The sequence below is a fragment of the Amblyomma americanum genome, chromosome 1 (assembly GCF_052857255.1).
Source record: "Amblyomma americanum isolate KBUSLIRL-KWMA chromosome 1, ASM5285725v1, whole genome shotgun sequence".
Lineage (NCBI taxonomy): Eukaryota > Metazoa > Arthropoda > Arachnida > Ixodida > Ixodidae > Amblyomma > Amblyomma americanum.
Window position 1 is genome coordinate 174,728,572 of NC_135497.1, and position 17,939 is coordinate 174,746,510.

At 45.3% G+C, this 17,939-nt stretch overlaps 1 protein-coding gene across 2 annotated transcripts; it reads right to left on the reverse strand.

The window, feature by feature from the left end:
- Positions 1–600: 600 nt before the first annotated feature.
- LOC144114228 (snRNA-activating protein complex subunit 3-like) lies at positions 601–17,882 on the reverse strand. 2 transcript variants are annotated; one of them, XM_077647823.1, is made up of 10 exons: positions 17,740–17,882; positions 17,462–17,661; positions 12,391–12,468; positions 12,124–12,220; positions 11,555–11,707; positions 10,558–10,692; positions 6,947–7,029; positions 4,414–4,578; positions 2,011–2,121; positions 601–880 (listed from the first exon to the last, which is right to left on the reverse strand). In XM_077647823.1, exons 2-10 carry the CDS (start codon positions 17,656–17,658, stop codon positions 733–735), a joined length of 1,167 nt encoding a protein of 388 aa, XP_077503949.1. In that variant the 5' UTR covers positions 17,659–17,661; positions 17,740–17,882; the 3' UTR covers positions 601–732. The 2 variants fall into 2 exon arrangements, with proteins under 2 accessions (XP_077503949.1, XP_077503950.1); XM_077647824.1 differs by lacking the exon at positions 11,555–11,707.
- Positions 17,883–17,939: the final 57 nt, after the last annotated feature.

The following is a 17,939-nucleotide window of genomic DNA, read 5'->3' on the forward strand; positions in this document are numbered from 1 at the left end:
AAAAAACCAATAGAAGTCGGAACACCTGTAATGTGCAGCACATTCCAAATCTACCTCCACTTCATGTCCTCACGCGACTGCTTCCTCTAGTAGCAGTCATATTGCCTAACTTGAAAGGCCACGGAAGGTGCAGTGTATTATGTACGCAGCTGAAAATCACAAGACTGGTAGTTAAGAACATGTGCAACGTTTTGTATATTTAAATTTTTTCTAATTTCTGGCTCAATGCAGCTGCTTATTTTTGTTTTGCTTGTATTTTTTATAACAGCATATTTAACCAATGAATTTTCGGAAAGATTCGCACACAAAACTGTTTCGTTTTTTTCTTTAAAAAGTGCAACTAAAAGGCTACAGTACCACGCACTGCAATGTGCGATGCATCTGAAGAGTGTCATAAAAAATTTTCTCTCAAAAAATCCGAATTCGTTCATTTTTGCGTGGCGGCAAGGAAAGAGTCAATGCGCGAACATGTTCTGCAGGCGTTGAAATCGCCCTAACCGAAATGCTTCAGTCACTGCCCCAAACAGTCATTTTGGTGCAGGAGTGGAAGCACTGAAAACTGCACCTTACTGCACCGAAGAATTCAAGCGTACCATACAGTATGACTTGACTGCAAAACAGAATTTAATTACCAAGAACTGTTTTGAGCTCCAACAACACATACACACCCTTGGCATGTAGCTGTATAAAATGACCTTTTTTGCCTGGCATGCATTATCAGACTAGCGACGATCACACAGCTGCATTCCAATCCTTGTAAGGAAACGCCTGGAAGCTCCCAATCTTCTTATTGTCTGCAGTGTAGTTGAATTTCCGAAAACAGACAGCACAGAAGAAAAAGGGGTCGTCAGGGACACGGCGATTCCCAATTGTCACCCACCTAAAAAAAAGAACAGAAAATTCTGTAAACGTCGCATACTGCAGGTGTCTCAATGCCACAAGCTCTGGCTGGTCAAAGATGGCCTCGCGTATTAATGCTAAACCAAATGCAAGTTTTATTGAAATGAAAACTGGCACCCGACAGGTACAATATACCGAGTTGCTACGATTTAAACTTTTTCACGACCCCTTCACAGCAACAACGTAGCTTGCAATCCAGCTAGACATCCAGTCTTGCATTCTTAATAGATTCTGACCTTTGCCAACATGCAATTAAAATTCAAAATGAATATCAAGCAGCACTGTGCAGCCCAACATCTTTTTCATCAAACATGACATCCTTTTTTATAGTTACCCTGCATTACCATATTTGTTTGCATAATGAATGCACTTTTTGTAAAAAAAAATTTAGGTATTCATTAGACAGGGTAAAGTTCATATTGCACTCAATTTAATATTTTCCACATTTCAATGACTTATATAAAGGGTGCGTTTATAGTGGGTATACTCGTTATGCAAGTAAATGTGGTATCTTGTGTAAGGTGCTTAGTGAAACCTGCAATAAAAATTCTGCCAGTTGCTCAAACGAAGCCAGCAAACAATGGCAAGTGGCAGTGTGCCTTTCACTTGGATGGGGCAGCAAAGCTTGGAACAGAATATTTGTTGTAGCTGGAAAATAAAGATAGTAAGAGGTGATTGATGCAACTTGCCAGCTTGTTTGGCCATCTTGGCCATTCATAGAGACTGACTGAAAAAGGGGCCACTTTCCATCGGCACCTGGGCAGTTCATCTGCACATTTTCTTTCGTGTGTCAGCAGGGTGATAAGGCTAAAAACAAGGCACTTCTAAGCAATGGAGAACAGCAAATGGGAGCTTCATGTCTTCTCCTTGTCATCCTAACGTAAACAGCAATGTAAGTCGCACTTACATCGCTCACAAAATACCTTGGAGGAAACATTATTAGAAAATAATGAGGACAACTCCAATACAAAGGCTACTACAGCCCCTCACTGAAGATTTGATTCAGGCTGTCACAATGTCTGGCAATACCCGAGCCAACGTGCTTCCACCTTGTGTTCGTAGGTCTTCACTGTTGCAAACCAGCAAAACTTAGCCATCTGAAATACTCACTTGGCTGTGCTCTTGCGGCAGAGGTTACAGAGTACCCGTTTACCTACAGGAAAGTTCTTCACCACAAAGGGGTAGTCCAGCAAATGCTGGCTATCATGGGCATGGTGCATCCTGCCAAGAAATGCAAGTCACCCAATTTTAATCTCCGAGCATTAACCACCAGATAATGATAATATATATAATAACTAATTACGATAGCCAGAAAGACACAGCAACTGTCTCATTGTCAGTTAACACCTCAATTACACATTGAGGGAAGGAATCAAAAAGTAAGTGAAAGGAAAAGAGCAAGAGGCATTGCGGTAGAGGGCTCCCAGACTAGTTTTGGCTACCTACAGTTCTTTAACATGCACTGACATCACACAGTGCATGGGCCCCTTTAGTGTTCCACACTTTCAGGCACTTTCATTAATATGCTGCCAGTAATGAGACCTAAAAGCATGCCATGCTCAGCATAAAATATGGCACGCACACAGATACTGGCTAAGAACAAATAATATTTCCATTATTCAACCAAGCTTATAATTTCCTGCAGAGGTGTGTAGGGCTAATGCTGCCAATAAAAATGTCCACCCTCTTGTGCTACAGCATACTGCCTATGCCAGCCACACTTCCTAGCACGATGCATGGTGGAAGACACACCATGCCTCCTCACTCGTGCCCTACGAAATCATTGGACGCAGTGCCAGACCAGAATGAACTAGAATGAATAAAGACTTTAGATAATGTGGAGCATCATTTTACTCATGTCACTGTACACTTCTACAGACGTGTTGCCCTGTAGAGTTCTCTACTGAGATTGTTGGATACTGCAGTCGAGTCCACTTATAACAATATACAAGTGCCACGAAAATTCCATTGTTATAACTGATAATTGTTATAAATGGGTTGCACGAAAAAAAGCACAACAACTGCACAGAGGGGTCACGGACGGCAAGTGACATGCAAGCTCCGCCGAGGCATCATTTTGGTGGCCCCGAAAGGAGCCTTGTAAAAAAATACGAGAAGGTTGCCGCGGCTGCCTCTCAGCTTGAGAAATCCCGAAGAAACGCTGGGGTGAAATCACCACAAGCATCTCGCAATGTATTTCTCACTGGCTTGCACGAGAAAACCCCATGTCCGTCAGCCTTGCTTGCCTCACGCGAAGCTTGCCGACATCCTTCTCCATGGCCTCTCTTTGAAGCGCTGTAACCCGCCACTACCGGGCTGGAAGTCCACACTGTTAATAAGCAGGGCAAACTGCTTCGCCTTTGTGGCCAGAATCGGCTCCGTGATAGGCAAGTTCTGGGCACGGGCACCAAGAAACCAGTCGTAGAAGGCCTCCTCCTCCTCCTAATAGGCACCTTGTCGAATGCGCTTGCGCCCACTGTCAAGCGAGCACTTTTCTTTGTCGAACTTCTCAGCGGAGCGGATGATCGTCGACACCATCGGTTGCGATAGTGCGTACTTCTTAACCAAGTCACACACTTTCTTACCGTCTTTGTAGCCCTTCACGATACTGCACTGTCTCCAAATCGATAGCCGTGCGCTTTCTTTCGCCGGCAATGTCGTCCGGTAATCAGCGGGCGGATCAGCCATCTTCCGTTTCGGCGGCGATTCAAACGAGACGGAGAAACCACGTGGCCAGGAACGACTTCGACGCAATCGACTAACACAAACAACCAAATCCGTTGGCAGAACTGCGCAGAATGAGGGGCAAGCGAGCAGATCAGCGCTGTCGGCGCGTTGGCGCAGTCCATTCGTGTTTCAGAGGGTGGCACACAAATGGGCGTTCGGAGGGGTGGAAAGGCAGCGGGAGTGAGGCGCGCGAGGCTGGCGATGCGGAGAAGGCCGGAAAACAGGTTCTATTGTATGAGCGCACGGCGGGGAGGGTGCAGAGGCTGGAATTTCTTTAATTTTTTTTTCTTTCAAGGATTTCGCATTCCACTACAGTTTGGCGCGAGCACTCAGGAGCCAGACTTTATTGTCATAACCTATAATGCAGTATGGGGGCATTGCAGTAAGCGGGTTATTTTACCATAGAAAACGTACAGAAGTGGACGGTGCAGCAGCATTTCATTGTTGTAACCGATATATTGTTAAAGACAGGATCGTTATAAGTGGGTTCGACTGTATTTATGCAATGTTTTTGAAGTTTAAAGAGTGCCATGCACATTAAAGCGTTAAAAGGAAAATCACTGTTATAAATCAATGGAAGATGAGCGTTAATAAATAAAGATGCTGCCAGGTTGTTTTTCCAAACAGTCTCATTGCACACATCTTGCTTTCCCAAGGCAACCGAGGCTGGAGAAATATGTCTGGGCTCAGGTGTTACATAATGGTATGCTGTGTATGATTCTCCTTTCAGCTTACACTACATCACCTGGCAACAACTTCATTTAAAATTACTAGCATAGGCCTTACCTTATGTCACTGAATACCAGCAAGTGTTCACAGCTGCCCTGGTGCACGTAGACGTACGGATAGCCCAAGCGAATCTCCAGCTGTTCAAACGTAACGTCCTCCATGATGGCCTTTTTGAATGGTCCCAACCCACGCCGAGGTTTCTTCGCCCACTCTATGATCACCCTGGGATGAAGATTTTCACTGTTTGCATCTCTGCCAGGCACACACACACCATGATAAATGAAGCTGGCTGGCCAATGTACTCATCCGTCTCTTGGATTTTCACACCCGAGCAATGCCTGACTGCAAGGCCAAGCACAAGCCAAGCAGCACTTCTTAGTCCTTCAACGCAGTGTCCCAATGCATCACGCCCTCATTTTCATACAGCACTTCAGAGCAGATTCCTTTGGCAAAACATTCCCAGAAGGCAGCACTTACAAACAAAAACACCAAGTCCATCATGAAAGCCAGCAAAGAAGCACACATACGACACCTGATGTGAACTCATCGTATTGTGGTAACTCTAGCCTAAATAAAGAATATACTGACATAAACGACATGAAAAATTACCTCTGCATACACTGTTTCCGAAGACTTCATTTTTTACCAGATGCTGGAAAAGCCCCCTTTCTGGAAAATAAATTATGAACTTGGAGTTTTCATTAATTACCAATAGTGGGCACTTGTGCCACTAAGCTGCTATTTGAAACGACATACTGGAACTCATTCCCATGGAAATTTTTGCATCTGACCCAACAAATAGTGCGTACTAGTATAAGCTTCTACAGGTCTTACTACCCCATGATGCGCGTTATTCCACAAGACAATGTGACAACAGCTGCCTAAGCTGTGTGCATGCTCATCGAAGGAGGAAACTGTTGAAAACAGGCAGTAGCTATAAAAAATGTGCCAGTGACAAGCCATTGCCACTCTCAAGTTTGGTTATTAAGCATCAATGAAAGAGTGTATAAAGTGGACGGGAATGGACTGATAAAGGATGTCGCGTGCCCCCTGAGGCAGTGCACAAACAATTAGCTGCTATGGACAAATAGTTTTCTTCTATTCCAAATGAAACGTGCACTTCTGTCTGGGCACGAACACCCCTTCTTACAACCTGCCTTTTTCACAAGTTCTGGCACCCTCTGAAGAGTGGGGGAAATTCATCTGCAACTGGTTGAAAACAAATGTACATAAGAGAAGCAGGTGTGATCTGCTTCCATGAGGAGCCAGCTGCACCTGCGAAGTGGCAAGTATGTGCTTGACAGCTGCTACCATCCCTCATGTAATACCCCTTTAATGGGGCCTTTGAGGTTGTAATAAATAAATAAAGCATGTGCAGTTCATTAGTGACAGGCACATGCACAATAGGAGCTGGCAATTTTTTCTCAACCAGTGGAGCTGAAGGAGAAGAGGTATGTATGCATGCGCAGAGCGGCCTTGTGAAAAAGGCGGACTGCCAAAACAGGTTTACGGTTTACAGGAGTTTAGCGTCCCGAAGCGACTCAGGCTACGCAGGACGCCGTAGTAAAGGGCTCCGGAATTTTCGACCACCTGAGGTTCTTTAGCGTGCACTGATATCGCACAGTACACGAGCCTCTAGAATTTCGCCTCCATTAAAATTTGCCTGCCGCGGCTGGAATCGAAGTCGCATTTTTCAGATCAGCAGTTGAGCGCCATGACCACTGAGCCACCGCGGCGGCTAACTCCGCTAAAAACAGGTACCATTAACTGGTTTTCTGAACTCGTGCTAGTTTCATACAGAAGTCCGTGCTGAGTGTCTTGAATTTTGGATTTACCTACTTCCCGAGGTACAGAAACATAAATTAAGTTAGCTATTATAACGGGTGCAGCACATTGCTCGATGAAGAATTATGATTTATATTGTTCGTAACTTTACAATTTAGGCATTAAAGGGTAAGCTACAGCCCCTGCGCCACACGGTTACAGCAACTTGGTGATGGTGCCAAATGTCACAGGTCCAAAGTGTCGCTTGCCTTGCAACCACAGCAACACACAACCATTATCCTGAACATCCAAGCAGCGCGCTCTTGAACTGGAGAATATTTGCAGCAGGCTGGAAACCAATTTTGCAGCCACTGGAGCAAAATGCAAGACAACTGCACTGGTGCCAGGATCAAGACAGTGTGCAGCCCACCAGAACTATCCCCAGAAAGGCTAGACGGTTCAAATTCTGCAGCCACGTCAGTTTTTTTGAAACACAGCCATATGAGGAGGCACAAACACAGGATATGAACTAAGTGCCCAATATAGTACCACTATTACTGTTCCCTATGAACAGGTGTTGTTACTACTGACATCAGAGTCTCACGCCCCTAATTGTGCTCTATATAATTACAAGGACATCCATTTGAGAGAATTTACTCATTCGTGGTGCTTTCTTTCAGTGCCACAGATTGATTAATTCGCCATACAAGGCATAGTAAACAAAGAAACACACAAGAAAATTTTCTGCTTTACAAGTGCACAAAAAAATACCTGCGCAAAACAAGGAAGAAATTTGCGAACCTCCAAAAATATATCATGTACTTACTCGCTGTAGTCCCTACATGACGGATCAGACATGTCATTGTAGAATGTGTCTCCAATGAAAAAGAACCCTGATTTGTAGACTTCCTGCAATGCAAAGGAGAGGCATGGCAAAGTTTAAATCTGCCAAGAAGTGCTCACAACACTGCAAAACAACGCTACAGTAAAACCTCGTCATTTCAGAGTTCAAGACATCGGGAGAACTGTGAATTAATGAATGCCCTCCTGTAAATTGCAGAAACTGTTTGCATCACAGTAAATTTATTTGGCGAAAACCAAGGTGGCAGTCATCTGCTATCGAGAGGAAAACTGCACAGCAACAATGATTTTTCTTAATGTCAGATGCAGTACCACGTGCACACTCTCTGGACTGTTAATGCGGATCTGATCCAGAATGATGAAGGCCTCCATGGCCTCCTTCGCAGTGCAACACGGCAGCAGTGGAGCTCCCTCACAAGTGACATTGTCGCGTGTGAAGAGGTACCAGAGCAAAAACTGCAAACAGTGCAAGACGAGTGCACAGTTCCACTCCAATAAAAAAAATGGGAGGATCACGCGACCAGAACCAAGGGAAACACCTCAGAGACGCCCTCTGGAGAGAAAATAGAAAGACAAGTGACACACCAATCAGCGACACAATTGAAACTGTGCAAAACTGTATTCAGCTGGCAGGCCAACAGTGGCGCGAATCCACGCAAATTTCAGGCGGTTACTTGGCTCTACAGATCCCCCCGGCCCCAAACTAACAAGTCCCAGATGCGGGTATAGCCAGAAGTACCGACAAAGCCGCTGCCATCAGGAAAAGCCTGGCTGACCGGGGGCGATACAGAAGAGCAAAGTGAACAGTTGACAAGAGAAGGCTTGAAAACATACCCTAGCAAAAGGCCTTCACCGTCCAGCTACAAACCCTGCATAGTGCCCCGCGCGCACAGTTAAATGCGGCACATTTAACGGTGGATGCTTTCCAGTTGAGTAGAATATCTTCACCTGCGCTCCTAATGTACAAAAAGCTGCCTGATTGAAAACACTTTGTATTTTTGGACCTTTTCGTAACCTATGTCGGTATGGTCCTTTGGTTTGCGAACCCCTCTCTTGGGATCTGGATTTGGTTTATGGAGGTTTAACGTCCCAAAGTGACTCCGGCTATGAGGGATGCCGCAGTGAGGAAATCCGGAAATTTGGACCACCTGGGGTTTTCTAATGTGCACTGACATCGCACAGTACATAGGCCTCTAGAATTTCGCCTCCCTCGAAATTCGACCCCCGCAGCCCGGATCGAACCCGAGTCTTTCAAGGCAGCAGCCGAGCACCATAACCACCGAGCCACCGCGGCGGCTTCAAATTAATGAGGTTTCACAGCACCAGAAGCAGAATTAGTTTCCACACTGGTTATTGTTTCATGGTGCAATCCCTGTCAGCCGAGTATACAGCGACTACAGCTCCACTGAAGAGCACGGCAGCGTCAGTGCAACACGAGTGGTCCAGTACGGGGACATGCTACATTCAGAAGCATTCAGCAAGATTTAAACGTGAGAAAGTTTCAAAAGTCAACAGTGCAGTGTTTGGTCAGCAAATTAAACACAGATGTAGTGCAGCAATGACAACATGACAAACAAGATTGGAAAAGTGCTGTCACTTTAATGCTGCATCTGTTTCTAAATACAGAATAAACCGATTAGTCCAGTCACATATGTCTTGCAAGTGTTGCCAACGTACCGTAGTTACAAGATTGCAAGTCAACCCCCATATCGCATGTCAGGAAAAATAACAAGAAACGCGTGCCCGCAAGCACGTTCCAAAATGAAAATGTATTAGGCACTAGACTACGTGTCCACGCTTGCACCATCACCTCGCTAGTGCTGCCGTCATCATCACTGCTGCGGTCCCACAGCACGTCGTTCTAACATCATTGACCCAGTGAAATCCCCAACTTTGCAAACATCCGCACCACGGCATCGCGTAAAACAGCTGAAAATTTTGCCTCGCTGCAGCCGCCACACGTGCATCACCCGTGCCGAAAAGTCTAACTTGCGGCCAGTCACGCAGTTGTTCGTTTCTTCGGCATAAAGGACGGCAGCCATCTTGAATGTCGCCATGAATGAGTGCCGAACACTTACCAGCCCTGGAGTACAAATGATGACTGACGAAGCACTACACTAAAAACTGGTAAAACGTGGGCAGTCAAATATGTCAAACAGAGCCAAAGAGAAACTAGGCATGAGCGGCACTGGCTCTTCCAAGTGCTGCCATTCCGAGTGGTGGTGCTCCCACGGCTGGAGCAGCAGCCCTTCCATCAACTATCGACACTCCCATGAGCGCCAAATGCGCAGTTAAAGGTTAAAAAGAAATGAAAAACCCTACCAAACAAGCGCGCAGAATAGCCGAATGCTACTAGGTAAAGCCGTAGAGCAAACATAAAATAGCAAACACCCTGTAGCATCCCAGGTATCTTGTTTGTCTTGCCTTTATTTATGGAGCCATGCTTTGATTTGATTGTAACTTGAGCCCCACTTTGGATTTTCCAATTTCAAAAATAGGTCGACTTATAATCACGCAAAAAATGGTCTACCAGAGCGCATTATTCTAGAACTCTCAACAAGTGTGTGGAGCACTGTACAGGCTGCATCCCAATAATGAACTATTGGGGACAGAACTGCCCAGGACGCGGCTCCAATGGCCGGAGCAGGGAAAACTGCATCGCAGCGCTATCTAGTGATGATTCACCTGGTTCAAGATCAAAAATAAGCGCATGCGCATCCTAGCTTGCCTACAAGTGTGTACTGGCTGAACGCCTTGACACGAGTTGCTTTTTGCCCATGAATCTTCCACGAGATACCACCAGGAAGGCATTGGTTGAAAGCGTCTGCTGCGGTGGTCGCAAGGCAGTTGTCATGGCTTTCGCCGAGCCAGAGCGGTATACTCTTAATCAAGCGTGCATTGAATGGCAACATTTTTTTCCCCGTTTTTTTCTGACTGCGTCTCTTTTTGCAGTCTTTTCCCAGACAGTCGAACATAGACTATGTGGAAAGGGAAATTTGTGCCCCGTGCCCTGGGAAGCGTTATCTGAATTTGATAGCGCATCACAGAGGCATTACATAGTGGCATCTCATGGAAGGTTCCGGGGCGAATAGCAACTCACGCGAACGAGCCAGCAAGTACAGGCCTGCACCCAAGCTAGGGCGCAAGCTTTATCTCGAACCAGGCCAAACATCACTAGATGGCGCAGTAATGCCGTCTGACTTGCTCCGGTTGGCGGAGCCACGTCCTGGGCACTTCTCTCCGCAATAGCACAGTGCACCAGCAATGTGCAGTGGGCTACAAAAAGAAAAACTAAGACTAACTAACGGCTCTCAAGCAAGGTGCATGTGCCCACCTGGCTTCTAAGTCTATGCGACTATACATCAGTGCAAGTGCTGCCTCTACTACCTAGCAGATGTGGCAAGGTAGAACTTTCTTTTTACAGGGAAGATTGCTGCTTGAGCACTCCACACAAATGTGACGTTAGCTGCGAGCTGCGCACCACATGGGTCCATCAACAAACAACTTGAAAAATGGGTTCCCTCCTCAAATTTGATATGAATGCCAAGAGAAGTTAAGAAAGATAAATAGCCTTACGCCAGCTGTTGGTTCTCGAGGCTTGTCGGGGTTTTCACTGAAATCTCCAATGGGAACATCATCGGATATACACTGTATCTTTGCACGCAATTCAAGCAATGTTTGGCTGCCAAGCACTGCTACTTCTGACAGGATCTGAAAAATAAAGGAGGCAGCTGCAGTTGCACAACGACCAGGATAATGCCCCATCATCCTAAACATGAACAAACACCAAAATGCTTTTAACGAGCATCAAATACCATAACCATCAAAACAAAATGGTTGGAAGAACTCTACAGTAAGCCCTTGAGAATATTGAGCCAGCAGAATATGCCCCTATGAAAATATCTGCCATGGGGTGCACAAAACTCGCAGGGTACAAACTACCTCCATGTTTTACAGTGCACTGTTACTGCTTTACCACTGCCATAATGCCATTACAGAGAAGGGCAATTAAAAAAAAATAAGAGCATTTTCACTTTCTGTTAATTCCAATTACAAAATACTGGCTGGCTTGCTCTATTTTCAATGCATTTAAAAGCCACCTTGTTCAACTTGTGATTTCACTAACCCATATTTTTAATCTTATACTTTTAACATAATCGATGCACATATGTGAATGCGGGAGCCGCACAACTAGTCATGCGGTACATACCGCGAGCAGTGAGAAGTGGCGCAGTCTGCACGTCACCAATTTCATGATCACTGGTTGTGCTGGCTGTATGCACAGGGAGCAGAGACTTTAAGACAAACTTGAAGTAATCAGAAAATATGTTCGTTTTATCAGTCCCAACTTTGGGCTCAGCAGCCTAACACCATAACCACTGCACCACAGCACTGGGTAAGCCCTAAATTCAACAAAAAAAATGCTCTCCACATTGTTTCAACGCGGGCTGCTTCTCCCATAGCAGACACAAGGCAGGTTCTAGTTCTGAATGAAAATGGCGTGGCCTTTCTCTTGCTTTTTGTGCAGAAAGTTTCAAAAGCAACATGCCAAGAATGTAACAAAACTGCTCACCGTGAAAGGAAAGTCATTACAACCCCTGTGCACTTTAGTAAAACAAACTGGTGCTTTGATGGGCTTGAAGACCTGTACTGTCAGTATAACTTCCCCACTGGGAACCCTCTCGGTATCTGGGGGCTCGACATGAGAGTGTTCGTTCACCAGGTTCTTGGAGCAAGGGAACGAAATAAAACAAAAGGAAACATGTGAACAGACAAGATAAAGTTAACTCATGTTTTCTGCATTAATGCTTACTGCCTGCACAATGAACCACTCTACAATAAGCAATCACAGTACTGTTAACCCCTGAATAAGGCGGGCGAAGGAAAGTTGGAGGGTGAGGCATGAATGGATTCTAAGAGCCCCAGGAACACCAAAAAACTCCAAGGAACCCAATAACTCTGTTCAACTCAGTTTGAGAACCATTGCTAATAGTAATGACACTGGCATTGAACATTAATTCAGCACGGAAGCGGCAATCTTAAATGCAGGAAAAGTACATACAAAAGCCTCTCATTAGAAAAGTACCTTATACTAGCTTCACTTGAAGGCTAATCAAACCTACAGAGTATTTATTTACGTACCACACTTGTGAGCGGACAAGACCTGCGCACGAGAGAAGCTTCCTTGTAGCGATATGTCATATCTTGTTGCTGCTTCTGCAACTTTTTTTCCAGTTCCCTGCACATAAGTATTCATAAGCTTGTGTTACTTATCACTCGTAATCAGTCACGTCTTTCTTTAATGATGATTTCAGCAGAGGTACACAGATATGTCCAACATTACATCAGTAGACTGCAGTGAACTGAAAAATATAGGCTAAAATCGAACGAATCCACCGAAGAACTCACTTTATGGTGTTCAGGTCAGTGACTTCTGGAACTTCTGTACTGTCCAGCTTTTCTAGTCCACAGCAAAGCTTGTCTGGGCTGAAAAGAAAGGAAAAAAACTCGCAGGACGGTTATGACTTATGTAACGCGAGATACAGCGATAGCTGTGTAGGCATTTAGTTTTGGCAGGCGGCTCTCCCAAACAGAGCCACCCATAGGGTTATGCGAACAAGGTTGACCGTGATATAAGGTGAGTGCATTAATGACCGGTGGCTACGTTAATGACATCCGCCAATTACGCCATCGGTGACGAAAGCCAGGGACGGGCACCGAACAGCTATCGTTGTAAAACACAAGGAAATCCTAAATGAAATTTGATGACTACCCAGCCGAAAATACAACAGGGTCTAATTGAGAAATTCCCAATTGTGCTTCTGGAACCAATTGGAACTCTCCCAATTGGACCATACAATTGGTCGCAAAACACAGTTGGTTCCAGTTGGAGCCTGTAAGAACAGCTGAACATCTGTTGGCTCCCAACTGAAGCGGAAGCTCGAAGTGGGCACAGGCGAGCATGCATGACACATAAGCCATTGGAACACTAAAACCCAGAAGAGGCGACAAAAAACAAGAGTGCTCAATCTATGTCCACTAAAATGAATTTTTGTCAGTGTTATTTACCATTCAGTGGATCCTCCTCCTGGAACCAGTGGCGCTGGTTCATTCAGTAAAGTTCAGCACGACCAGAGAGATAGTGGAAATGATGAAAACAATTTAGTAAATTAAGCAGATATTTTTTTTTCAGGAAACTCATTTTTTCGCTCTTCTGTGCCTGTACAGAGCAATATAGAGAACTCAGTCATGAAATCAGGTTTCCAATTGGAAGCTCCAAATATGCACTCCAATTGCACCCCCCAACTGGATGATCCAATTGAGCTGCTCAGTTGGAGTCGTGAGTTCAATTGCCTGACCCATTGAGTCCATTTGTTTCCAAGTGGATACAATTGGTACGCATGCCCTATTGGACCCAATGGTATTTTTTTCTAGGTGAATTGTATAACTGCCAGTACCGTATTGCTCAAAATTAAGTACTGCTACTTGAATTTCAGGTCAGATAGAATACTGTTAGTGGAATATTGCACCGAGCAAACCAAAAATCAGATGATTATGGTTTATGGGGGTTTAACATCCCTGTAAGGGATCGATGATCCGCGGGGTCATTAGGACCGGTCACCCGGTCTCTGTATACCACAGCTGCAGGCTCCCCTCGAACCCCCCCCCCCCCCCCCCCTTGGTCCCGGGCGGCGGTGGAGCGCGCTGAAGAGAAGCACCCATCTTGGGGTCAAGCACCCCTGACAACGATGGCCGCACACTTGATTTTCGCACGCTGGAAGCCCCCTCGTATTGACAAACACCGGACGCGATGCGACCTTGCGACAAACAACTCGTGGGAAAATCTTGAAAAATAGTAGTCTTGTCAATGAGGGGAGCAATGGGAATGACGGATGGACCGCAGCAGCCAGATTTGAGAACCCCATCGAACGGGTATCAGCATGGAATTTAAGCCACGCATGTTCCTCTAGAACGCTAATCCCTCAGGGAAAGTCGGGACTGAGAGGGCAGTCGCACACAGCGAAAGCACCCCACCGGAGACTGATGACAGCTCTAATTGCGGAACGGCACCCGGGTTGACGAGCTACGACGAAACCGATTGCTAATCCCCCTGGGAAAGTCGGGACCGAGCAATGTACCATTTTTGGTGTTGTTTACTTTAGGGAAAGGGTTATATGCCTTACGGACATTGGAGGGCCGGCCATACACCTGTTTAACCAATCACGTTTATAGTTTGATGTGTTTGGACGCTACTGAATATGGCCCGGGCCTTTAGGTCTTTAAAACCAGGGCCCGGAGCCCTGGAAGATCGTTCTCGGCTAAGGTCAGATGTAATGCATCTTCAGCTATGCCGAGTAGGGGCCTCCCCTAGTGTTAGCGAGTTCCACATTTTTGTTGTTTAACTTTTTTGCCACTTTAATTGTCTCTCGAGTATCAACATGTTTATAATGTAAATATCTGTATATAAAACAAATCAAGCAACCGTCTCTGGCGGTGGGGCACCTCTGGTGCGAAGAAGATAACGAGACTAGTAAGGCTTGCAAGAGAGACCTTACAACTTTACTGTTCCCAAAGTGAATCAGGCTATGAGTGACGCCGTAGTGACGGTCTCCAGAAATTTCGACTGCCTGCGGTTCTTTAACATGCACTGACACCGCACAGTACACGGGCCTCTAGAATTTCACCTCTATCGAATTCAACCGATGGGGCTGTGATCGAACGGACGTCTTTCGGGTCGGCAGCTGAACGCCATAACCACTGAAACACCACGGTGGCTGTTCAAATCTTGATGCAATGCAAACTAAGCATCCTGACGCATCATAACACATGACCACCATTAATGTAGTTCAAGCTTTGGAAAAATACGAGACATAAGCATAGTTCTAAAATGCTTTCACACGGTGAACGCAAGTCCTGGGTGCACTCGAACCTGTTCATTGAGGGTTAGCAAGCAGGAAACAAATGCAGAATTATACCAAGCCCTATAAAAAGGCCCTGACTTGATTTAGATGTAAGACATGTTTTTAGTGTAATGGCTCGTTTCAAGAATATTGCAGGTGACTAAGGACTAAAAGATGATCCTTTTTGTGAGTAACATGTCAACATGATAAAGTGAGGTGTAGATTGTGCATGCTAGCTTAAAAGGTTGCTCCCTACTGATTTCTTTCCTTTGACATTCTGTGGGGACATCGAGTGCTGCAAGTCTTTTGCTGCACCTGCCACAAATAGCAGGTTGACTCGATTTGACCACAAAAGATGCAGGTATGTCTTATTCGCTGCCAGCATGAAGCTACTACAAAATTTCCTATCGCCTCTTATGCCTGCGGTCTAAAAGGTGCTCTAAAGAGGAATCTGAACTCGTATTTTTACCGCAGGAACACTGCCTACACGTTCCGGGCATTCTTAGAAACTCTGAAATATTGTCATATGCGGCCGATTGTCCTAATTAAATCGGATTAAACGTACCGGCTCCCGCCTTTTTTTTTAACTCAACGCGGTAGGTAGGCGGAGTCAACCAACGTGTGGATTGCCTTTCAACCAGTCTAGTGGCGGCTTCACTTTCGCTTTTATCGTGTTTTTAGGTTTCTGTGAATAAATAGCTTCAGTCACAGACAATATAGCTGCAAATCAGGTTCACGAAAAAAAACATACAAGTGGACTCTTTGATTTACATATCACTACGCTTATGGCAGAGCGGTGAGCCGCAACGGGACTGGCTGACGCATTGGTTAACTCCTCCTACCTATCGTGTTGAGTTAAAAAAAAAGGGCGGGAGCCGGGACGTTTAATCCGATTTAATTAGGGCAATTGGCCGCACTGGACAATAATGTGAAGTTTCTAGGAATGCCCGGAACGTGTGGATAGAGTTCCCACGGCAAAAAGATGAGTTCAGATTCCTCTTTAGTGCACCTTGAACTGCAGATGAACTACACAGACCTGACTTGATATTTCTCAGCTCCCTCCTTTGTTTATGTAAGCAAATGACAACTTTTTCAAAAGACAAGGTTTTAAACATGTCCTTTGAAGTTCCTGCCAAATTGAAAACAGACAGATTTTTTTACTGGCTCTGTCCTAAAAAATGAAAAGCTATATACCCAGTGGGAAAGATTTTCTTAGAGATATTAAGATTACACCACACTGTTTGGTCACATAGATGCTTCATAATAATCTGACAATTATGTCTGCCTGGTGCTAAATTTCACAGAGGTATAGCGCTGTTTTTACATAATCCACAGTTATAATGCAGTTGCAACAACCCTTCTCAGATAACTTTTAAAACAAAACTAGTTTGAATAGGGCTGGTTTTAGAAAACACTGTAAATATGTGAGCTGCACCATCAGCTATATCAAGATAGCTCGCATCTGACGTCACAGGCGCCATGATGGTGAACTACGCATAGCTTCGGCAGTGCAGGCCAGAACAGGTTTCAATAAGCAGACTGCCGAAAAGTGGTCCTTTTCAGATATCTTCTGTCTCACGAGAATGGCAACTGCTGCGACGTCACTGCCAGATATATGTAACGCTTCAATGTGTTCACAAAGGAAGTCAACCTGCAAGTCGCCCTTTGTGATGTCTTTCACCAGATGTGCAATGTGTTCCCGAGCTTAGTTACCAGTGGCAGTGTGCTCTGTTTTTCACCAAGAACAGCACAGAATCATGGCTAAGAATCATTTACCAACTAACTCAACTCTCCATTCTACTACAGTGGGGTGAATGCTTGCCCTATTAAACCCCATATACCAATACCGTTTATTATACTCCTGCTGTTGATATGGTTGGTTAAAATGGTGACTGTGTTTAATAGGTCACACATACAGAGAACCAACAGCGGCCTTTGTCATGCATGCAAAGGTTCGTCATAACAGCAGCAATTTTATTCGCTGTACAACAAATGTTCTGGTTCCTTTCTATGAGCCCAGTCAATACTTAGAGACGCGTGCGCTTAGTGATATTGATCACTTCACGAACCGCGTCTAACAGATACGCATCGCAGCGAAAAGCACAGTGACCAGACCAATACATCTGTAGACGCCCTCATGACATACACAATACGGTGACCGGGAGCGAAAAGCACATTAGATTTGCACAGGGCACCTCCACGAAGTTTACATAAATCACGACGAAGAACGCGGCGCGTCTGAACAGCGTTCGATCTTCAAGAACACATTCCAATGAAACGCGCAGCGCTCGGGCCATCACAACCACTAGGCTCCATCTGAAAACAGCTCGGAAGCTAATGTCAACTACAGGCCTTAAAACAAGCTTGTCTAGCTCTGGCACATTTGACCAACATAGGGACTGCGTCGAACACTTAGCAGTGTGCTGCCCGTTTGCTTCAGTAGCAACTGCAGCTTAACTAAACTTTTCATGTCATTTATGCATTCACAGGCTATGACACAAGGGATGACCGCACTGCTGGACGCGAAACGCTAAGACTACGATGCAAAACTTGCAGAAAAAAATGAACGCTATACTCACCGAAACTCGTCCTCCAAACGTTTTAGCTCAGATTCCGAGATATTCATAGCTTTCCTGATAGCTTCCCCGATATTCATGCCATCGAATTCGTAATATCGCGATGCTTCCAAGGGGTTTGTCCATTGTTTCTTGAACTCTGCCACTTTCACGGGCTCGCTGATAAATTCACGACAGTTGGGCTCGTGAACTGCATCCATGAGCTGAAAAAAAAAATTAACTGTTGTCAGCGTTAAAAGATACTTGCAGCCAGTTCTTGGCGCCTTGCTTTGAACACACACCGCTCCCGTTACTTCTCGCTTCAATGTAGTTGGGGAGTGAGTCTAAACTGCGTCCCTCAACGCCGTCCCTCAGCTCGTTGCCTACTGAAGAACATGGATTGGATTGGATTGGATCTTGGGGCTTATCTCTTTTATGGCAGTGGCTGCTGCAACCAGCAGGTCGAAATAACGCAAGCGTTATTTCAACCCATGACGTCGCA

Coding starts and splice junctions, on each gene's coding strand:
- LOC144114228 (XM_077647823.1), bottom strand. CDS start 17,658: ATGGATGCAGTTCACGAGCCCAACTGTCGTGAATTTATCAGCGAGCCC. Junction 12,469..17,461: donor CGTTTGGAGGACGAGTTTCG/GTGAGTATAGCG, acceptor CTTTCTTTTCAG/CCCAGACAAGCTTTGCTGTG. Junction 11,708..12,123: donor CTTGTCCGCTCACAAGTGTG/GTACGTAAATAA, acceptor CCTTGCTCCAAG/AACCTGGTGAACGAACACTC.